The following is a 20,756-nucleotide window of genomic DNA, read 5'->3' as shown; positions in this document are numbered from 1 at the left end:
GCATAATTCTTAATGTAAAAGAGGCTTATTAAAAAACAAAATAAAATAATTCTTAATGTAAAAGAGACCTCGAGAGCCAATTGTAAGGCACAGCTATGAAGTTCAAAACAAATCCTCCCTTATATTTTCATCATTATTCAAAGGGTTAATTTCCTCCTATTTTGAGTGAAAGGAGAGTTGAGTAAAAATAACAAATGAAAAGGATAAAGGAACCTCTCCTATTTTGAGTGAGAGGGGAGTTGAGTAAAAATAATAAATGAAAAGGATAGAGGATGTATTTGATGAAATTTCAAATCAATAAGGGTAAGGTATATTTAGCCAAAACTTGAGGTGAGATAAGTGAAATAACCCTTATTCAAAACTTCAATTTCTTGTTTTGAGAGATAAAATTTATAGCATATGCCACTATCTTGTCAAATAAAACATCGATAGAGCCCATTTTCAATTGTCCTGTTATATGACTACATTGTTTTTGGAATGGATTATGATTAGATAGGGAAATAATAACAGAGACCTACTCCAAGAAAGGGTGAATAATTTCAGAAGATATTGCCATTCGGGTCACTAAATTCATTGGTAGAGAAAACTTATACAAAAAAAAAATCATTTCTGCGTATACATCATCCAAGCTGATTGGCTACAATTCATAATAGACAACTTAAAAACTAGTAAAACAACAAAAATAGTAATTATGAGTTTTTTTTTACCATGGAAAGCAAAACAATGATACCACCATGAGCTTCGCCCTGAGAATTACAACTAATGATGGCATCCAAAACCTTGAAAGAATGTGTAACCCGGAATGAACAATTACTGCAACTCATTTTCTCTGTTACCTCATCGTTGTTGGGGTGGTACAGGTACTCATCTAGAGCCCAAAATTGCACACCTGCACAAACTCCATATCATTGTCCACATATTTTGTCCAGAGATTCTTAAATTGGTTAATGGCAATATCAAGCCAAGGTTTCATGTTTCCATTAAAATGAATCACTGCAGCATGGTTGATCTCATCCATGCTAATACTTGGATTGTACCCAAGTCCCAGTACATGCCAAGATTTGTCCAATGATTTTGTTGTTGAGTAAAATGTGATCAGGCCAGGCGGAAGCATCCCCGATTTCCATAGCGTCCCATCCTCATTCTAATCACAGGACACACAAAAAGACAATTTGTCAAACTCAACTCAACCACTCCAACAAGACTAAACAAAATACGGAAACACAAAAAAGACCAAAACTAGAAGCAAACATGATCTTACCAAGTTTTGCCAATAATGATACTGGTCCGTGCATTTTTCACGCCTCCAAGCGTCAAGATCAAATATATTCATCCCATATGCCCAGGCACAAGCCTTGGGGTTGAACTTCTCCCTAATGACAGAATTCGAGAAGTTCAAATAGTGGGCATAGCGATGAAATGAGCCGAAGCAAGTCTCAACAGCCCCATTCACCTTTCCATCCAAATCAATCCTCCACAAGGCTGATAGGTCCTTCTGAACAACCACATCATCATCCAAAAACAAAATGCGGTGCAGCTTCGGGTACATCTCAGGCAAATAAAACCGAAGGTGATTCAGCAATGAGTACTTGGGGTTCCTTATTTTTGCATTATCCCCATAATTCGCTGACTCCATTTGTCTAAGCACCGGCACATATGAAGAATTTAAAAACGCATAATCCTCCACTGCTTTCACCTCCACACGTGCTCCTCCTCCGACCGGCCTCATCTTAAACCAAACCTTCATGGCGGCAACATTCATTCGATCCGATACCACATGGAAAACATGCTTCCATGGCTCCTGAGCATTCTTCACCGCAGAATTCACCACCACCGACACTGCAATCACATTATTCGAAAATATAGCATAATGGTACAAACTCGGATCCTCAAACTCAGCACTGTCCTCTTCCTCCGTATACTTGTCTGGATGCGCAATTCTCTCCTCCACCAATCTCATCGCCAAACAATGCAGACTCTTCGGAATAGACTTCGCGGCAATCAAACTTGCAACCTGCCCATTCTTCTTCGCCTTCACCAGCAACTCATTCACAGAAAAAATAGTATCTTTCAACTTCTGAATCTTGATCTGATTATCATACGACTCCTTCGACTCAGCAATCATAAGCCTCGCGATCTTCACCCTGTCCTTCACCTCCTTCTCCAACTGCCTCACAAGGTCCTCGTCCCCCGTCCCCTCCACCTCATCCTCCGGCGCCGTCCTCCGTCCAGGCCGTGCCGCCAGATCAGAGAAATTCCGCGCCAAATCGTCGAACATTCGGAGCTGCCGCGAGATATCGAGCTTGAGCTTGCGGGCGTAGGCCGCATAGGCGTTGACGAGGGTGATGTGATCGTTGGCCTGCTTGTTGATGAGGTCGAGTCGGGTCCTGAGCGGATCAGATTTGAGGGCAAGGAAGGTCCGTTGCATGTAGGCGTTGCCGGAGCTCGGGATCACCTACACCGACCACAGAGTGTGAGAATCCGCAACCGTTTTTAATGCCATCTGGAGAGAATGAGAGTAAAGTAATAACTTACAGAGTCGTGAGATGGAGGAGCTGGATTGGTGTTGAGGAGGACGGAGATTGTGGCGATGAAGAGAATAGTGAACAGGGCGGAGGCAAAGATGCGATACGAGACGATATTGCGTAGACCGCCGCCGCCGAACGATCCTCGCCCGCCTCGAGCTGCTACCGCCATTGGATTGACGACACCGACTGCGAATCGCCCGATCTGGATTCCAGATTTTGGTAAGCGAGGAGCAGAAGAAGAAGCTGAGACACAAGTACAGGGAGTGTGATGGATCTCAGACAATCGGGTCCGTCCGTTACTTAATGCGTGTGTGCGGACCAAAGAATAAAATAATTGATGAGTAGTGTCTGGTAATCGCCAATCGGTGATCCCCTGGTTGCTTTCACGGAAAATGATTGGAAAGAAAAGATTTTCTAGGGAAAAATTTCTAACGCGTCAAATCCTATTCTCATGTTATATTTTTTTTTAAATATAAGTAATTTTAAAATTTTTGGACACAAAAGATATTAAAATAGATTTTATTAATAGAAGGAGATCTAAAGGTGAAAATTACATTTGTGGTCTTTTATCAAATAATTTTTAGAGTTATCATTTGTTGTTTTATACCTTAATTATTTGAAATTAAATTTGTATTTATAAATTTAAAAATAAGGACTCTAAAATTATTCTGCAACATGTGTCTTAAAAGTGTCTCTTTGGAATTTTAGGTCAAAATAATCCGTTTAAGCCTTTTTCAAACTTATATTCCGTGTAGATCATACGAGTGTCACATCTTCCTCTCACAAAAATAAAGTCTTAATTATCAATTGAGGTTTTAGATTAAAAATGAAAACGCATTTAGCAATTGAGGTTTCATTTATTTTTTTACTGAAGTCTCTGATTAATAATTGAGACTTCAACTAAAATTATAAAAATAATAATAATAATTAATAATATGACTGTAGGTGGTAATAAAAAAACCATCTTGAATATAAATTTGGTAAATCAATTAAATTTATTATTATCATTTTTTCATAAAAAGGCTATTTTGGCCAAAACTGTTTCTTTGAGGAGGACCATGAGAGAGACAAATGCAAATTCTACATAACAAAGACCTTAGGAAAATAATAGGTCCCACCATGAGATGGAAGGAAGGAGATAGGAGGTTTTCAATTATTTTGACAAGTGACAGATTCCTACTAATGAATATAGGATTTGAAAAATTGTCATTCAATTTTTTTTTTTTTTTTTTTTAAGGAAATCACATTATATTTTAGTTTACAAATTATAATTGCATTATTACAAAAATTCAACCCATTAATACAATTTTTTATTAAGTCAAAGTCTTTTTTTTTCATATATTCATAGATATAGTGTAAAGTATTAATTAATGATTAATTGCAATTTAAATCTTATTCAAAAGTGTAAAAATTTCGAAGTAGATATTTTAATTATTTCATAAAATAAATGAGTAAGCATTATGATAATATGTCTAGGTTATAGGTATGTAATGGTAGAAATAGTGTGATTAGCCCATGAAAAATGTCACTAAGATACCAAGTACAAAAAATATAATTAAGTTACAAAAGTATGACTAGGGCACGAGGAATGTCATTAACATATAAAAGCGTATGACTCTAATCGTACGGAAATTATAAGCAAAGTATGAAAGATATGATTAGAGTACATAAAAAGTGATTATAATATTCAGGATGTAACCTAGATACAAAAACAAAGGATTAGTTGGGTTTGGTCCAATGTGAGAAAGCAAGTGATTAAAAAAAAATTGATATTTATAACAAAGAAAACAATCATACATTTAATATAATTTGTCATTCAAGGCAGATAATTATTTAGCAAAATTGTAGAGCTCTTAGGACTATATATCATTTGTAAGGTATCCTAATATCATAAGAATCAAGCTTATGAAAAGTAAGTCATGACCTTATTACTACTAAGAGACTATTTCAGATTAATTAATCTCCTTACCTTAACATAGAAAGTACCTAAAGTAAGAACAACGTATCTTAAAGTTTGGCTCTTGGACATGCAAGTGGGATTTGGATGAGATGAGTGTCTAGGGTTTGTTTGTCTAATATTCTCCTCGATCTTTTTTCATTTATTTAATTCAATATATATGTTCCTACATGGAATGTTTTTGTTGGATGTTGACATGGAACATGCTCCATGTCACAAGCTTACATGGGAAGATGACATGGAGGTTGCTCATGTGGTCATTTCATATTGGCCATCTAAGTTAGCCTTTTGAAGGTATTTTTGAAAATTGGTAATAAGCACGTATTTTTTCCCCACCTTACACTCCAATTGAAAAGGGAAAAGTAAAGTTCTCAAAAGTTTAAAATTTTTATTGAAAGTATGATTACATTATACCTCCCTCCCTTTCCACCCTTTTTTTTTCAATATAGGAAAGGAAAATAAAAAATAAAATAAAAAATTGAAGTGATAGCATATAGAGGATGGAGAGTGAATATGTATACAAATTAGGGGGGAGATGAGATGCAAAGTCAACATACCATTTTTGTTAAAATACAAAATTTGAGTGCCTAGCAGTGGAATGGAGAAAAACATGAAGGAGAAGAAAATGGGTTTAATGTTTGGATGAGATGAGTTTCTAGAGTGGGTTTATCTAATTATTCTCTTTGATTTTTTTATATTCAATGTATATATTCCTACATGGAATGTTTTTGTTGGATTCTGACCTGGAACATGCTTCATGTCATAAGCTTATGTGGAAAAGTGATATGGAGATTGCTTATGTGGCCATTCCAAATTGACCTTTAGAAGGTAATTTTGGAAGTTTGCAATGAACATTGTTGGAATGCATGAATCATATAATTTTTTCCCTCACTTTACACTCCAACCAAAAAGGGAAAAGTAAAGTTCTCAAAAGCTTAAAATTTTTTATTTCAAGTATGGTTATATAATTCCAACCCCTCCCTCCCTTTCCTCCACCTCCTATTTTTTTAATAGAGGGAAGAAAAAAAGAAGAAAATCAAAGTAAGGGTAGATGGAGGATGAAGAGTGAATATGTATGCAAAATAAAGGGAGATTTAAGAAGGAATGAGAATACGGAAGATGGAGAGTGAATACATATACAAAATACGAGGAGATTAGATGCAAAGTTAGCCTACCATTCTTTTTAAGATACAACTTTTAATTGGTTGGTAGCAGAATAAGAAGTAGCATTATCAACTATAAAAGGAGGAGAAGAAAAGAGGTTTGATGTTTGGATGAGGTGAATTTTTAGGGTATGTTTGTCTAATTATTCTCTTTGATTTTATTTTTTTTAATCCAATGTATATGTTCCCACATGGAATGTTTTTGTTAGATACTAACATGGAACATGATTCATGTCATAAGCTTATGTGGGAAGATGACATAGAGGTTGCTCATATGGCCATTCCAAGTTAGTCATCCATGTTCAAATCTTCATTAAAGAAAGCTATCTAAACATTCATTTGGTGTAGCTTTAAATCTATATGAGCCACTATAACTAAAATGAGGTGAATTAAAGCAAACTTGACTACTAGAGAGAAGGTTTCCTTATAGTCTATACCCTCATGTTGGGTATAAATTTTAACCATTAGTCAAGTTTCATAATTTTCAATGGATCTACTTACCTTTCGTTTTATTTTTATTGGGAACTTCAGATTACTCCGTTCCTAGGCCCTCGATCTCGTAGAGTACATGCATCTATTTCTAGGGATTTCTAGATCTAATGTAGCATAAAATAATTGCTTCAAAAACCATTTTAGAATAAAGATTTAGAGATTTGAAATTCATGCTTGCAATCTAGATGTTCCCAAATCGAATATAAGTAGTAGAAAAAACTTGTACTAAGACTCATATTAGTATTGAATCCTTCATAATCCAATCAAAAAGTTAATTCAATATCTTACTACAAAGAATCAGCTGCACTCTAGTACCCTATATTAATAACAATGAGACAAAAGCCCATGTTTGTGACCTACTATCCACTACATGCAGACTTCTCATAAATTAGTGCTCGTAATTTAATAAAGCAGTTCTATCACCTACTAATATTGTTTATCCAATCCTTCAGTTATAGATCTCACTTATTATGTAATTAATTGACATATTCTACTTCCAAGGAGCATATGCCAAATTTCCATTAAAGGAAATGTTATAACCCTATTCTTCTAGATCACATGTCCTTTAGATCACCCAAGGGGACATAGTATCTCAAACCCATGAGTTATCACGGTACATTTATTGAAAATACCTATTGTCACTAGTCTTTATCAATAGTGACTCAATCTATAAGGATATATGACAACTTTAGGTTCTCACCTATAGGTTAGATTTCAGAACAAACTCAATATTCTCTCAAGATTGAAAGTTCATGCAGTATAGTAGCTTGGTGAATCATAGCAATCGATAGTCTTATCTCACAGCCTCTAATTAGAAAGTAGTACACTACAGTCTCTACTAGATTGCCCAGATCCATGAATTGACTATGGACAACTTATCTACTTACAATTTTAAGAACCTATTTGTTCCTAATAGTTTTTCAATTTGAAGGCATATCAACCAATTCCTAGACTTGATTCTTTCACATTGAGTCTAATTATTCTTCCATTGTTGTTCTCCATTTATCCTTAATTGGACAAATCAGAGTCTCATGAACTGACTTAGGTTCGACATCATCATATTGACTTATAATATGAATTTCCCCTTCAATTTCAAATCATCATCGATGAATAATATGTTGAATTTATGATAAGGATTGTGAACATAAACCATGTGGAGTGGATGTAACAAACTTTGAGGGTGCTCATTAAGTATAAGTAGCAATCGACAGTGCATTTTCCCAATATGAAATGGGAGATTTGCTTGAGTCATCATTGACCTAACCATGTCAACAATGTTTTATTCCTCCTCTCAACAACACCATTTTGTTATGGAGTCCCTAAAATAATCATTTGTTTACTAATACCTTTTTCATCACATAAATCTTTAAATTGTTCTAAAAAATATTCTCTACCTTGGTTTGTTCTTAATGTTTTAATCCTTTTATCCAACTAATTCTCAACTAAATTAATGTAGCATCTAAAATAATCTAATGTCTATAACTTATGAGAAATCAAATAAACATGATCGTAATGAGTAAAGTCATCTATAAATGTGATGAAGTATAAGGTATCATGTCTTGCTTTAATACTCATAGGACCATAGATGTCAAAATGGATTAATTGCAATGGTGTTTCAATCCTACCTTCTTTTCTAAATGGTTTTCTTGTTGTTTTACTAGTTAGCCAATATTCACAAGTTGACATATCAATTTTAGTGAATTCACCTAGAAGATTTCCTCTAACTAGTCTATTCATTCTTTCTTGTCCAATATGCACAAGTCTAGCATGTCATATGATTACATTAACACATGTATCTCCAGAAGTAGTCATCAATAAATAATAATTATTAGTAGTTTAGACAACACATAGTCACCAATGTTGAGAACCATAAAACCATCCAAAATGAATCTAGAACCAAAGTATGTTGTTCCTAAATACAACTTCATTATTAGATCATGAAAATTCAAATTGAAACCTAAACTAAGAAAGATTAACATAGAGATTAAGTTTCATAGAATATCCAAAGCATAAAAAAAATCATGTAGGAATAGGGTATGTCATATACGTAATTCCAATTTGCACATTTTAATATCCTTGACCGCAACTTTGAAGTTGTTTTCAACATAAAATCCATCTTATATCAAAACAAATTTGTTGAAACTCTACATATACTCCTCAATCTTTAGCTATATGGTTGGTGGCAACTAAGTCTATAGTCCACAAAGGAATAGATTTAGTTAACTTTACACAACTAGAAACATATGCAGGGCTACCCAGATCTCTCCATTCCCTATTCCAAGCTCAAGTTAGGTATATGAAACTAATCCTAGAGCTTCAAAATCCTAACAATGGAAGCAAATACACAATTTTTAATAATTAAGGACCAGAAAATTAGTGTTATAGATGTTTTTACCTATATTTGGATGTTTTCAAGTCAATTCCTTACGATAAAGAAGATGTTTGAATATTCTAGAGGTCTCGTACACCTAAAGTCTTCCATTCGATGACTCAAACCACAACCTTGAAACGCCAAAGAGTGAACTTTGGAATGAAGGTTTCCTTGGATCACTCTCTCTCACTTTCTCTCTTTTTGGAAGTGGAAAATGACAAGCAAAAGTCTTGAAAACCCTAACCCCTAAGACAACATTTATTGGGTTCCCTTAGTGGGCTTAAGTGACTTGAGCCCACTTAGGCTTAAGTCATTTAATCTAGCCTGAAATGGATCTTAATTAATTAATTAACCACACATGATCATATAATTAATCAATTAGCCTAATCCAAAAGCCTTGCTCACTATCCTCTATATAACTTTGCGTAATTAACAAAATGCTCGTATGCACAATAGTGAATCTAGAGTCAATCTAACCCTCATAAACCATGTTTTCATGGTATATGAACTTAGAGTGGGGACCACTAGAACACATAGAAATATTAGCTTCCCTAGAATCCAATTTTGAAGTTAACTCAACATCTCACTATAGAAAATCAACTACATTCTAATACCCTATGTAAATAATAATGAGAAGAAATTAGGTTTGTGATCTATTATCCACTACATGCAAACTCCCAATGAATTGGTGTTTGTAATTTAACAAGGTAGCATTATTACCTATCAAAATTATCTCTCTAATCCTTGAGCTAGAAATCCCACTTATTATGTGATCAATTGACACACTCTAACTCCAATGAGCATATGCCAAATTTCTACTAAAAAAAATATTATGGTCATAGTCTTCCAAATCACATGTCTTTTAGATCACCAAAGAAGACACACTATCTCAAACCCATGAAATATCATGGTGTCTCTATTGAGAAAACCTATTACCACCAAACTCTATCAATAGTAACTTAATCCATAAAGATATGTGGTCACCTTAGGGTCTCACCCATAGGTCAAATCCTCCTATTGACTTTGGCACAGGCTCAATATCTTCTCAAAGTTGAGAGTCCATGCAATATAATAGTTTAGTGAATTATGACAATCGATAGCCTTATGTCATGATTCACCGTAGGTCCTGTTTAGTGTGCATCACATATATTAGTGCACTCACGATAAAAAAAAAGTCATTCCGATGATTAAGTCAAGTCATTTCTCCAATTAGGAAGTAGTGCATTACAGTTTCAAATGGATTGCCTAATTCTATGAACCGACTATGGACTACTCATCACTCTACACAGAACCCATGACTTTGATTTTTTTTGCAACTCTTAATAAGTTGAAGTCATGTACAATGCAAATAATGTGAGCGCGTATGCTCAAATAACCAATTATTGTATATGAGATAATAAATGAGAAACCAAAAAAACATAAATAAATAAATTTATAAATGAATTTTTATCTGTTACATCATATCATGCTCTCTAGGGCTCAATCCTAACAACATAAGCACATGGGTGTTATTTTAATAGGACCATACCTGTTTTGACTCAATGCACTCACGAGGAAAATGATCTTTGTTGTCATAGTTATAACATTTTAACTTTCTTTTATCCATTCTGACATGCTTAAACTTCTTGTGTGCCTCAGTCTTCATTTTCTTTAAAGAGTCATTAGATTTCTCATTTTTCTTAAAGAATTTTTTTGTTACGCTTATAAACTGAAATTTTTGTGCAAACTGAATTTAGTTACATAAACTTGTTCATTGGGCCTAACAATTACAAGTCGCTTGAGTTCCAATTCAAGATGACAAATAATATCATTGAAAGTCTTGACACTCTCATTATGTGTCACATTCGCCATCATGTATTCCCAGTTGCTCTTTGGTAAAGATTTGATGACCATCTCAACTTGTTGCTCATTAATGAGGACATGCCTATATGTTTTAAACTCTCTTATCATTTTTTTTTTCATCTTCCTGAAATGTTGTTTTATTGTATGATTTGGTTATATCTTATAATTTCCAAATTTCATTACAAGTTCTCTCATCTTTGTAGTTGAAAGTCCACCATACTTCTTTTTTAAAGCTTCCTCACATTTCATGAGTAGTCCAGTATACTTCATCCTCGATTAAGAGATCATCTTGCATACAACTAAACAACGTAATGCAAGCTAAATAATTTTTTTTTCTTTCAAGCCACATAAGCCTCCTAATCCTTTCTATATTGAGCAAAGTTCCCTTGTTCAGGTTTTTGCATAACAAGATTTAGTATTTCAAGACCCTATTGCTCTTCAAGAATGTACCAAACTTTTTAATGTCGAATCTCATAATTATCATTATTCAATGTCTCACCCTTGCTTAGTTTTGCTATGATATTCCTAGTTGCAATCGATATATTCAACTACATAGAGATATTCCATAATCTTATTATTTGGTACTTTTATGGATATCGATATTCATACTTGCTTTGATTATCTTCTAATATGTAATAACCTTAAATTGCAAGAGAAATGAAAATTCACTATGTTCCCAATTTTCTTCTATATACAATTTTAATTATTACAAATTAGAAATAATTGTGTAAGTATTTCTAATTTTAGGCAAGAAATTATTTAAATTTCTTTTTCACCTAAAACCTCCCACTCCATGAAATAATATTATACAACTAGTATGTGCTAACAATATAATTATTTAAATTCACTATGTTCCCAATTTGCTTCTATATACAATTTTAATTATTACAAATCAAAAATAATTTATGTAAGTATTTCTAATTTTAGGCAAGAAATTATTTAAATTTCTTTTTCACTAAAACCTCCCACTCCATGAAATAATATTATACAACTAGTATGTTCTAACAATATATATTAAAGAATTGAAGATATATAAATAAAAAACATACTAATTTATCAAAAAATAAATATTCATGTCATGTGTTATATATCGAATATTTACATTTTATGTACAAAGTATTAAAATGCAATATATAGAAGAAAAACTAATTTTCTTCCTTGAAATTAAAAGGAACAATATCTAGATTATATACAATGTCTTCTATAATTCTAAATCAATAACCATAATCTTCTAATATTTTAATGCTTTATTGAATTTAGATTTCTTGCACTTTGCAATTTCAGAGGAATAGAGAGTATTGTTGTTCGTTTTATGACATTCTTCAAAAACCATATTTGTCCATATTTCTTAAAAAGGTCTACGAAGTTATCAAAAGATTTATTTGTCAAATCCTTGGACCATTTTTGAACAAATTATCATATACGTTGTAAAATTTTAACTTCAGGTTTAGTTAATGACATTTGCAAAACCTCCTTATAGTTTGGTGGAATAATATATTCCACCTCTAATATCTCAATAATATTAACAACATGATCCACATGTTAATTTATAGCATGGCTAGAGTTCCTTTTATAGTTCATAAGCACATCTAATTTCGGCCAAGGTCTTCCCCTTAGTACTTTTCTAGTTGTCTTCATTTGTACCATTTTAAACCTAGACAAAAGAAGGATTGTAATTAATTTAATTCTAATGAATAATATATACTCATATTTTAATTAAATATTTGAACAAACAAAAAATTTAATTTGAAAAACCCTATTATCATTGTTATTTAATAAATTAGACATTTGTATATCATTGTCTAATAGTTACATATTTTGACTACAACCCAAAAAATTCATATTAGAGACTAAGTCTTAATCATAGTCTAAAAAAAATTATTATATAGCCAAGATACTTGGATTAAAGGCTTACAAAAAATTGAACCCTAAATATTGAATGAAATGTTTGTATAAAAACAAGCCCAGTGGTAACAAAGTATGTTGCCACAATATAGACTCAGATTTGTCATTTCTTTTTTTTCCTATATCCACTTCAAGTAGGCACTTGTACTTTTATTTTTTATTTTTTAGGAACTATGTTTTTTTGGAACGACAACCAAAAAAACTTATTTATTTATTTTAGTTTTTTTTTATTTTAAGTTTTGTTTGTTTGTTTGTTTTTTTGGAACACGTTCAAAAACTAGAATCACATCTAGAAAATGTATTTATAATTTTTTTTTCATTTTTTTTAGGAACTACATTCTCAATAAGAATCTCAATTAGTTGTTTTACTAACTAAATTTCTCATTCCAAGTTGGAAATTGAACTATAAATACAATTTTTTTTTCTTTTTTTGGTTTTCATAGGGGAAAAAAGATAACGTCTTAGAAAGAGAGCACATTTTTTATTTTTCTTTTTTTAAAATTTTCATAGTCATAGTTTTTGGATAGTTTTAAAACTCTTAGAAATTGCTCTCTATTTCTTATTTATTGGGTCAGGTCAGATCAACCCACTTGGACACTCAAATCCAACTCCAACATTGGTAATAAGCATTGTTGGAGTGTATGAATCAGGTATTCTTTTCCCCACTTTACACTTGAACCAAAAAGGGAAAGTTAAAGTTTTTACAAGCTTAAAATTTTTTATTCGTTACACATTATTAGCTTATTCCTTAATAAGTTTTGTGGATGAACTAGTGGTTTGAAAAGTGAAATATATATTATGAGAGGATGTTAACCTAGTAGACATTGTTAGTTCATTATGTGATTATTTAATCTTTTGGATCAATGTGAAAGGTATTCAATAGATTCAATATGGTGACACAATACTAGTAATAATAAACAAATTAATATTACTAATCAAATCACAACATGCAGAAAAATGATTTTAATTAATAATTATTGAATAATAATGGTGATGCTATCTTTGTGTCATGTGCAAGTAAGATTAATAAGGAATTACCATGTATTTGGATCTTCTATATATTAATAGTATGTAGTTATGTGATGCATATGAAAGATATATTAATAGTGATAAATTCATTATGAAATACAATTGTTTATGGCACTAGCTTTTGAATAGTTGTGGTGGTGTTAAGTTTATTTCATGTTCAATGATTTACATGTCTTAAGACTTTCCATAAAAGTTAAATTAATAGTTTAATATGTGCAATATATGTGTGATCAATGTGCAAAATATTAGTAATAACAAAGTTATTAAATTAATATATCCTATCAAGTTATATCATGTAATGTTAATATGCTACAATTGAAATTGCGAGATTTTGAATGATGGGTGATATGTTTATTTCATGTGTAAGGAAAATTAATATAGGGTTTAACATGTATTTGACTAATATAGGATATATCAAATGACTAATCAAGTCACACCACGTAGTATAATTATTCGAGTTGGTAGCTTGTAATTGGTAGTAGTGACGTGAAGCTTATTCCAAATGCGAGGAGGATTAATAGAAAATTTAACATGTATTTTGACCATATATATTAACTTTTAATTTTATAATTGATATTCATTTCATTGTTGAAGACATCAATGGATAGGGCTAAAGATAAAATTCCTAAAGTTCCTCTTGCCAGGCCGATAATTGTGTAAGTTGTTTCCTTTGATATTTTAAATTGATCATATTTTTATAAGTAATCCATATAAGTAGATTGAATTTTGTAAAATTTAATCGTTAATAACATTGTTGTGGTATGAAATGTCAAAGAATTGAATCAAATTTCAATAATTAACAAAATTTCATATCAAATGCCTAAAGTTCATATTCTTAATTAACAAAAATGTCTAACTCCATATCTATTCAAAATACTATGAATTTTACGGTATATATTGATTTGTTTTCATGCCATGAGTTTATACAATCTTTTAATTGAATGATATCATATCTTACCAACCCTAACATGTAGCATGATATTCATCATATTTTCAATTGGTTGTTGTTAATTATTGGAATTGAAATATAAATGATGCATTACTTATCATACCTAAATATATTTACCATAAAAATTCTGTTTTTGCTACACAACTTTGTAGAATAATTTGTTGCATAGATATAAAATATGTGTTATGTAATTTCTCGTCTATGTTGTTTAATAATTCACTTGGAATGAAGGGGTATATTAGTAGACTTAGGTTTCATTGAAAATATATACAATATTATGCTCTCACATTTTTCATTTTGGTCATAGTGAATGCGATAACATTGCAAAGTATAAAAAGTACGAGAATGATTTTACGAACAAGTTAATAGGAAAGTACTTTTCCGACAAGGATATTCTTGGAGGTAAGAATACTAAGATTTTATACACAATGATTTTCCCTTTAATTTTGTTACATTAAGATTTTATATGCATTATACATACCAACATTATTTGAAATTATTTGAATTTTTTCTTTCTTTCTTCCTTACTGTTATTGTTTCAAATAGCCTTTGCATATGCTATGATTGTGCATGATCTTTTGTATCAAATATCTAACCACTGAACTTGACTATTGTTTCATTCATTAGCTAATTGTGAACTGCCTCACTGAATTGAAGCATCTCTGATGCATTCCCACTATTCCACTTTCTTGCCAACCTCACTCTAGTCTCTCTCAAATATTGAAACTTTTAACTTCAGTTGGTAAAATAGATAATGGGGGTGATGAACCAAATGGGTTCCTTCTCCGGAAGCCACAAGCAAACATATTGATCATTGGAAAGGCTTATGAAGCAATTGATCAGTTCCAATACTGTTTGGAAATGCTATGGAAAATGGGTTTCCCATTCATTTTTTTCAGTCTCTCGGTATATATACAGATTCATCATACAATTTCTCGGTCTTTGATGGCGACTTCACTATAGTTTTGCAGCAGGATTCTATGTTTCTAAGAGTTTGTTTGGTAGTGATTCTATAAAACATTTCTAGTCTTTCTAATACTTGAATGATAAAAATTTTCAAGTGTTAGAAATATTAAAAACGTTTTTAAAATCACTACCAAACATGCTCTAAGTACATTTGGTTTCTCTGGTCTAAAGGAACTTATAGACTGATTTTTCCTTCAGACCTCCTTTTTAAGTCATTCATATCAATATGGTTGCTTTAAACTGCTTCATTTGTTCGTTTAAGGCGATGTTCAACTATTGTATCACATGGTTTGTGTGTCTCATTTTTACAGGAAATATATTCAAGAAAATAAAAATAGGTGATGAAACCATAAAGGCAAGCAGGTTGGCATAAATGCATAAAAAAATTTCCTTCATGGCAGTTTTTCATTTACTAATTTTAAAAGCTTAATCTAAGCTTGAATATCCTCTCAGGGAGCACTGTCTGCAGTCATATGCAGACCCTGCTAAATATTATGCAGGTCGTAACATAGCATCAGCTTCTACTGCAGTGACCTCTGCTAAAGCATCCAGAGGAAAAGAAAAGATGAAGTAGAGCTGCAGTTAATTTTCTGTAGGAGAATCCATGGAAAATAAGATACTGTTTTTATAATAAATCATGTGATGCCTATGGGAAATCAGTTACAATTTTCAGTACAACATTTTGTGGTTGTGTTAGTTGGCTCGAGTATTGGGGCAAGGATGTCCTGGATTGTGGTTTATCTAAAATCATTGCAGGGGATTGTGGGGACTCTTTCCCATCTTTAAGGGACCATCCATTTATTTGCCACCATTCATCTTATTCAAACGATTCAATAGTTTCATAACAGTAAAAAAATGAAGTCATTCCACAGGTGCTAAAGGCTCGAGCTTCCAGATATCAAATCATCCAACATAGAAAGGTATACTCCTCTAGAAGTTCCTTTTCATAGTAAAATTCAACATAGAATTGGAGGAATGATGTGCAGCTGAAATCTATATGCTGTCTTTGCTCTTCTGATACACTGCCTAGCCCATGTAAAGCCTCCTTTATTTTTCTAGAAAACCAATTAGAAAATGTGTTTCTGATCTGTTCTGGAGTTTGACTGACATGAGAGGAAGTGAATGGGCTTGTTGGAAAGGAGGTCTTTGGTGTCCTAGAAGTGTTAGATGTGGTTAGTGCATAGGTTTGAAATAAGTTTGGCAGTTCCTTCACGTGGAATCATTGTGGTGAAGATTAATAGAGGCTAGTAATCACATGAGTTGCACTTCTTCCAACTTTCTAATCACTCATTATGTTACCCCACTTTCGATTTGTGAGGTTTTCTTTGAAGATCTTTTATGGCAAGTGGGCAAATTGCTCCTTATGCTTTCATAAATAATTTGGGTTAGAGGGCTTTCTTTGGCAGAATTAAGGGTCCACTTAATTTTAAGTCTTCTTCATTTTGAGCTTGAGTCAATCCTGACCTTCTTCATTTTGAGCTTGAGTCAAGCTTGACTGTGCCAGTGCTTGAAAGGTGGATGTTTTTTCAACAATTCAACTCAAACTACAGGGAATTGTGTTTTCAGAAACATAATTCCAGAAAATGTTATTGCTTACTGTTATATTCAGGTTTGTTTATGCATGGCTGGTGAAGATGTTCTTGTTTGGAAGCCTTTTCGTAATGAAAATTTCTGAGTCAAGTGGGTGCAATGGTAGAATAAACATTTGTATTAAAAATTTGGAATTTGTTTATGGCATGTTCTGTTACTATAAACACTTGGAAGCAGTACTCAGAAAAAGGGCCTAAAGTCTGTCTCCAAGAGTAACAGCTTCATTAATGCAATATTGAGACCAAAGGGTTACAGATCACCTGTTTATCTATAAAGAAATGGAATAAGAAGATTTGGGAGTTCCTGCTAAATCCATAAGTTTTGTCTAAAAGCCTTGGCTACCAATCAGTCCCATACCCCATAAGCTAGTTTTGTAGAGCTTCAAGGTCTACACCTCTACTCACAAAGCCTCAATCCTATGTACCCAAGTCTAGAATTGCTTTGGGTAATTTCTTAACCTACTTTGTGGGGAAATCTGGAAATTTAGGAACCCCTTTTAGATAATCCAAGGCATTTGTTTTCATACGCAAAATCTTACCAAGTTTTTTTTTTTTTTTTCCTTAAGGACTAAACATATGATTGGGATGTGATCCTGTGGAAATCATATATACATATGTTAGGTCTAGATCCACTTCATTTAATCTGCAAGCCCATTATATGGGTTCTATGAGTTAAGCCCCCATGCTTGATTCAAAAGCTGGATGTTGATGGATGTGCAATTCCATTGAAAGTGGTGGTGGGAAGATGATTGGGTATCACACAGGGATGATTCCTGTGAAATTTTTTGTCATCAGCTCTGCCATGTATTGCTACTTTGTGGGATCCTTTCCTGCTCCTTTGCACCTGTCACATTGGTTGAGTGAGATTCATCCCACAGTGCCACTTCATGAAGTGATGCCCGAATGTCTTTACCAAATGATCCAACAAGATTCCCAGTCTTCTTGCTTGCAGTTTTTGTTTTCCATACTCTTTTTTACTTTTCATGTCCTTGCAGTACCGAATCTTGGACTTTTTCTTCACTCTACTGCTGTTTTTCATGAGGCTTTTACCATCTTTCTTGAGCCTTTACGGGGAGGGTTTTAGCTTTCCAGGACTTGCAGGTAAGAATTCTCTTAGCCAACCCCAAAATTTTGGAATTAATGTTCTGTTTTTTCATACAGATTCAACTTTTCCATTTTTCATAAACATGTAGGAGTGTTAAACAAACCAAATAGTTAAATTGCTAGGAATATTTTTCTCGTCTTCCAGTGATCTTATCTGGAAGTTTCGAATGGGAGTTGACTGAAAATTAGGATTCCAATTACAATTCTCAAGGATAACAAATGTTCAGAATCAAAATTTGGAGGAAATGTTATGACAAAAAGAGGGGTTAGAATCAAAGGGAAAAAAGGGTAAAAAAAGAAAGAATGATGCATGAAAATTCAGTGGATCTTTCCACATGGTTGTGAAGGAAAGGTGCAATTTCCTGCATGAAGCAATAGCCAAAGCAGAGGGCTCAACAGGATCCAATCTAATAACGAGGAAATGAAATGATAATCTCTCTGAACATAGTCAGGGCAGCTTCAGTAAAAAGCTGAGAATGGTACTTGGGGTTTTTAGTGGATATCTTTTTCAAATGTTTTTCTACTTATGGTATAGTTCTCTACAATGATCTTACACAGTCACCCCCACCACCCTCAATCCCTGCTATAATATCCAATTCTCACCCCCATCCAATGCCACTCCTATCGTTAAATCTAGTACAACTGATATAGTGAGGTCTTGCTTTTTCCAGCAGTAGTGTTTCAATTTTGTTTCACTATGATTCTTGTTCTGTATTTTCTTTTGTTCAGGTGAATTGTCCATGCCCAGGTTTGAATGGATGATAAGGAGAAGAACATGGCCCAATCATGAAGAGATCCCCAACAGGTTCTTTAGTCCATGAACTGGTTCAATGTTTATGAAAGGGGAAAGAAGAAACATATTGGATGTAGAAGATTTATTTAATATATGACACTCAGAATCAAGCTCAGACAAGATTGAAATGCTAAAAGCATGTTATTGCTAGTTTACTTAGACATCTCATATCCCCAAGCAGGGCAAAGAGTAGTGGCAGACTCTTATACCGACAGAACCAAAAATGAAAAAGGGGGGAAAAAGTGATGCAGCCTCTCCATCTCAACGAATCATCTCCATGGAACTTGTGATGGAGGGGTTTGAGGATTCATCTCTGAGATAAGGTGTTTCAGAGGGCTCATCTTCCAGGTCTCTCAAATTAGGATAAGGACTATTGAGTTGCAGGTCTGTGACCATTTGACGAAGGTCTGAAGCTTCTTCTTTGAGCTGAACGTTCTCTTGAAGGACCCGGTCGTGGCACTCTGAGACGTGGTTTAGCTTATCTATGAGCTGGTGATTCTCATTCCTGAGCCAAACCACCTGTGACCAGAGCTCATCAAGGTGCTTCTGCTTGCGCATACGCGATCTGCGTGCAGACTCTCTATTAGATATCATCCTCCTCTGCTTCCTCTCATTGATGAGACTCAGCTGTTGCTCATCCGCCTCATCAGAAGTGGAGTTACTGCTGAAACAGGAAATTTGAGGATTGAACTCATGGACTTGGGGAGAGACAACGTGAAAATTGGATAGCGGACTGGAAGAAAAGCCGCTAAAATGAATTGAGGGGGCGTTGTTCCCTGCCATGCTGAAATGTGCAGGGTATGGGGTTGGGTTGGAAGGGACAAAATAATGGAGCCCTGTGACCTCACTAGACTGCATGGCTTAAACTTGTAAGAGAGAGGGAGTAGCTCAGTTTTTTAAGGGGAGGTTGAAGAGAAAAAGCTGAGGTTAGAGAAGAGGAGGAAGGCCTGAGGTGGGGGGGTGCTTTTATAGGAAGGGAAAAGGTTGAAGTGGTCCCTCCTTGAGCAAATTAGAGTAACAGTAGGCAGAGGATCATTGGGATGAGATCAAAGATCATGCATAAACACCATGGCACATGCAGTATGCATCCTCATTATGCATGTGTACACAAGGGATCAAGGAGCTGGGGCTGTGGATAATCATTTTGAGATCAAACACCCTTACATCAGAGAGAGAGAGAGAGAGAGAGAGAGAGAGAATAATTATGTAAAATGGAGCAATGTTTGGGGAAAAGAAAGCAGAATAGAGAAATGGGGATTGAAGAAAGGTCAATCTTAAAAGTGGGGGTGCTATTCCAAAGGCAAGCCAATCCAAACATGTTTTCACTCTAAAATAAAACACTCTCTGAGCCAACACTGGCTGGTGACGTAAAGGAACAGGGAGGAAGAGGAAAGCCCTTTTCTATAATTGGAAAAATATAATACAAAAGAGTTGATGACTCAACAACCACTTAAATTGGAGCCTAAACAATATAAATACACACTGTTTGATCGGATCCTCATTGTTTTAAACATTGTTATCTACCAGAAACTCCTCTTCTAGTGAAATTAGGTAGCAATTGCCACATGCCACGTGGGGATCGCCAAGGGGTGTCTTCGTCTTTTCACTGAAGATTATGCAGAAGAAGAGAATTACTAGTCCCTGCACCAGGAAAAAGTGCACTGGGTGTATGATGTGATCCCTTTGCCAGGCCATGTCGCCATTTTCTTCAATGTCATGTGGAGATGAACTTCCATTTGGTTTTGTATGGCATTACCAGACAAAAGTCTATTGTCCATTTAGCAAAATGGGGCAGTCATCAAAAGGAGTACAGTGAAAATCTGCTGAAATATTTGATGAAATCCTCTGAATTATTGCTACTCTTGAAATGGATATAATCATTTGATATACCTTAAAATCCAACACAAGAACTGATCCATCTTCATTGAACAAACCGATAATATTCTATCATCCTATTAGTGAACAACTCAATTGATGCTGCAGAAAGAGGTTGGCCAAATTGGAAGCAGTGGCTCTGTGTCACTGTTGTATATATTAATCAGAAAAGGCCAATTGCTTGTCACAGCCA

The 20,756-nt window shown here is 33.8% G+C and overlaps 2 protein-coding genes across 2 annotated transcripts; both read right to left on the bottom strand.

The window, feature by feature from the left end:
- Positions 1 to 534: 534 nt before the first annotated feature.
- On the bottom strand, positions 535 to 2,889 carry LOC117931336 (probable galacturonosyltransferase 9). The gene is made up of 3 exons (XM_034852285.1): positions 2,536 to 2,889; positions 1,262 to 2,455; positions 535 to 1,144 (listed from the first exon to the last, which is right to left on the bottom strand). The coding sequence occupies exons 1-3, from the start codon at positions 2,695 to 2,697 to the stop codon at positions 869 to 871; spliced, it is 1,632 nt and encodes a 543-aa protein (XP_034708176.1). The 5' UTR covers positions 2,698 to 2,889; the 3' UTR covers positions 535 to 868.
- Positions 2,890 to 18,755: 15,866 nt separating this feature from the next.
- Positions 18,756 to 19,789, bottom strand: LOC117930975 (basic leucine zipper 43-like). The gene has a single exon (XM_034851806.1). It carries the CDS (start codon positions 19,544 to 19,546, stop codon positions 18,950 to 18,952), a length of 597 nt encoding a protein of 198 aa, XP_034707697.1. The 5' UTR covers positions 19,547 to 19,789; the 3' UTR covers positions 18,756 to 18,949.
- Positions 19,790 to 20,756: the final 967 nt, after the last annotated feature.

Source organism: Vitis riparia, chromosome 14, assembly GCF_004353265.1.
Source record: "Vitis riparia cultivar Riparia Gloire de Montpellier isolate 1030 chromosome 14, EGFV_Vit.rip_1.0, whole genome shotgun sequence".
NCBI lineage: Eukaryota > Viridiplantae > Streptophyta > Magnoliopsida > Vitales > Vitaceae > Vitis > Vitis riparia.
The sequence above is the reverse complement of the archived record's forward strand: the minus strand, read 5'-3'. Positions and strand labels throughout refer to the sequence as shown.

Bases quoted from the DNA above. Each gene is read 5' to 3' on its own strand.
- LOC117931336 (XM_034852285.1), bottom strand. From the start codon at position 2,697: ATGGCGGTAGCAGCTCGAGGCGGGCGAGGATCGTTCGGCGGCGGCGGT. The intron at 2,456-2,535 runs GTAAGTTATTAC...TGGTCGGTGTAG, and splicing joins CTCCTCCATCTCACGACTCT to GTGATCCCGAGCTCCGGCAA. The intron at 1,145-1,261 runs GTAAGATCATGT...TCCTGTGATTAG, and splicing joins ATCATTATTGGCAAAACTTG to AATGAGGATGGGACGCTATG.
- LOC117930975 (XM_034851806.1), bottom strand. From the start codon at position 19,546: ATGCAGTCTAGTGAGGTCACAGGGCTCCATTATTTTGTCCCTTCCAAC.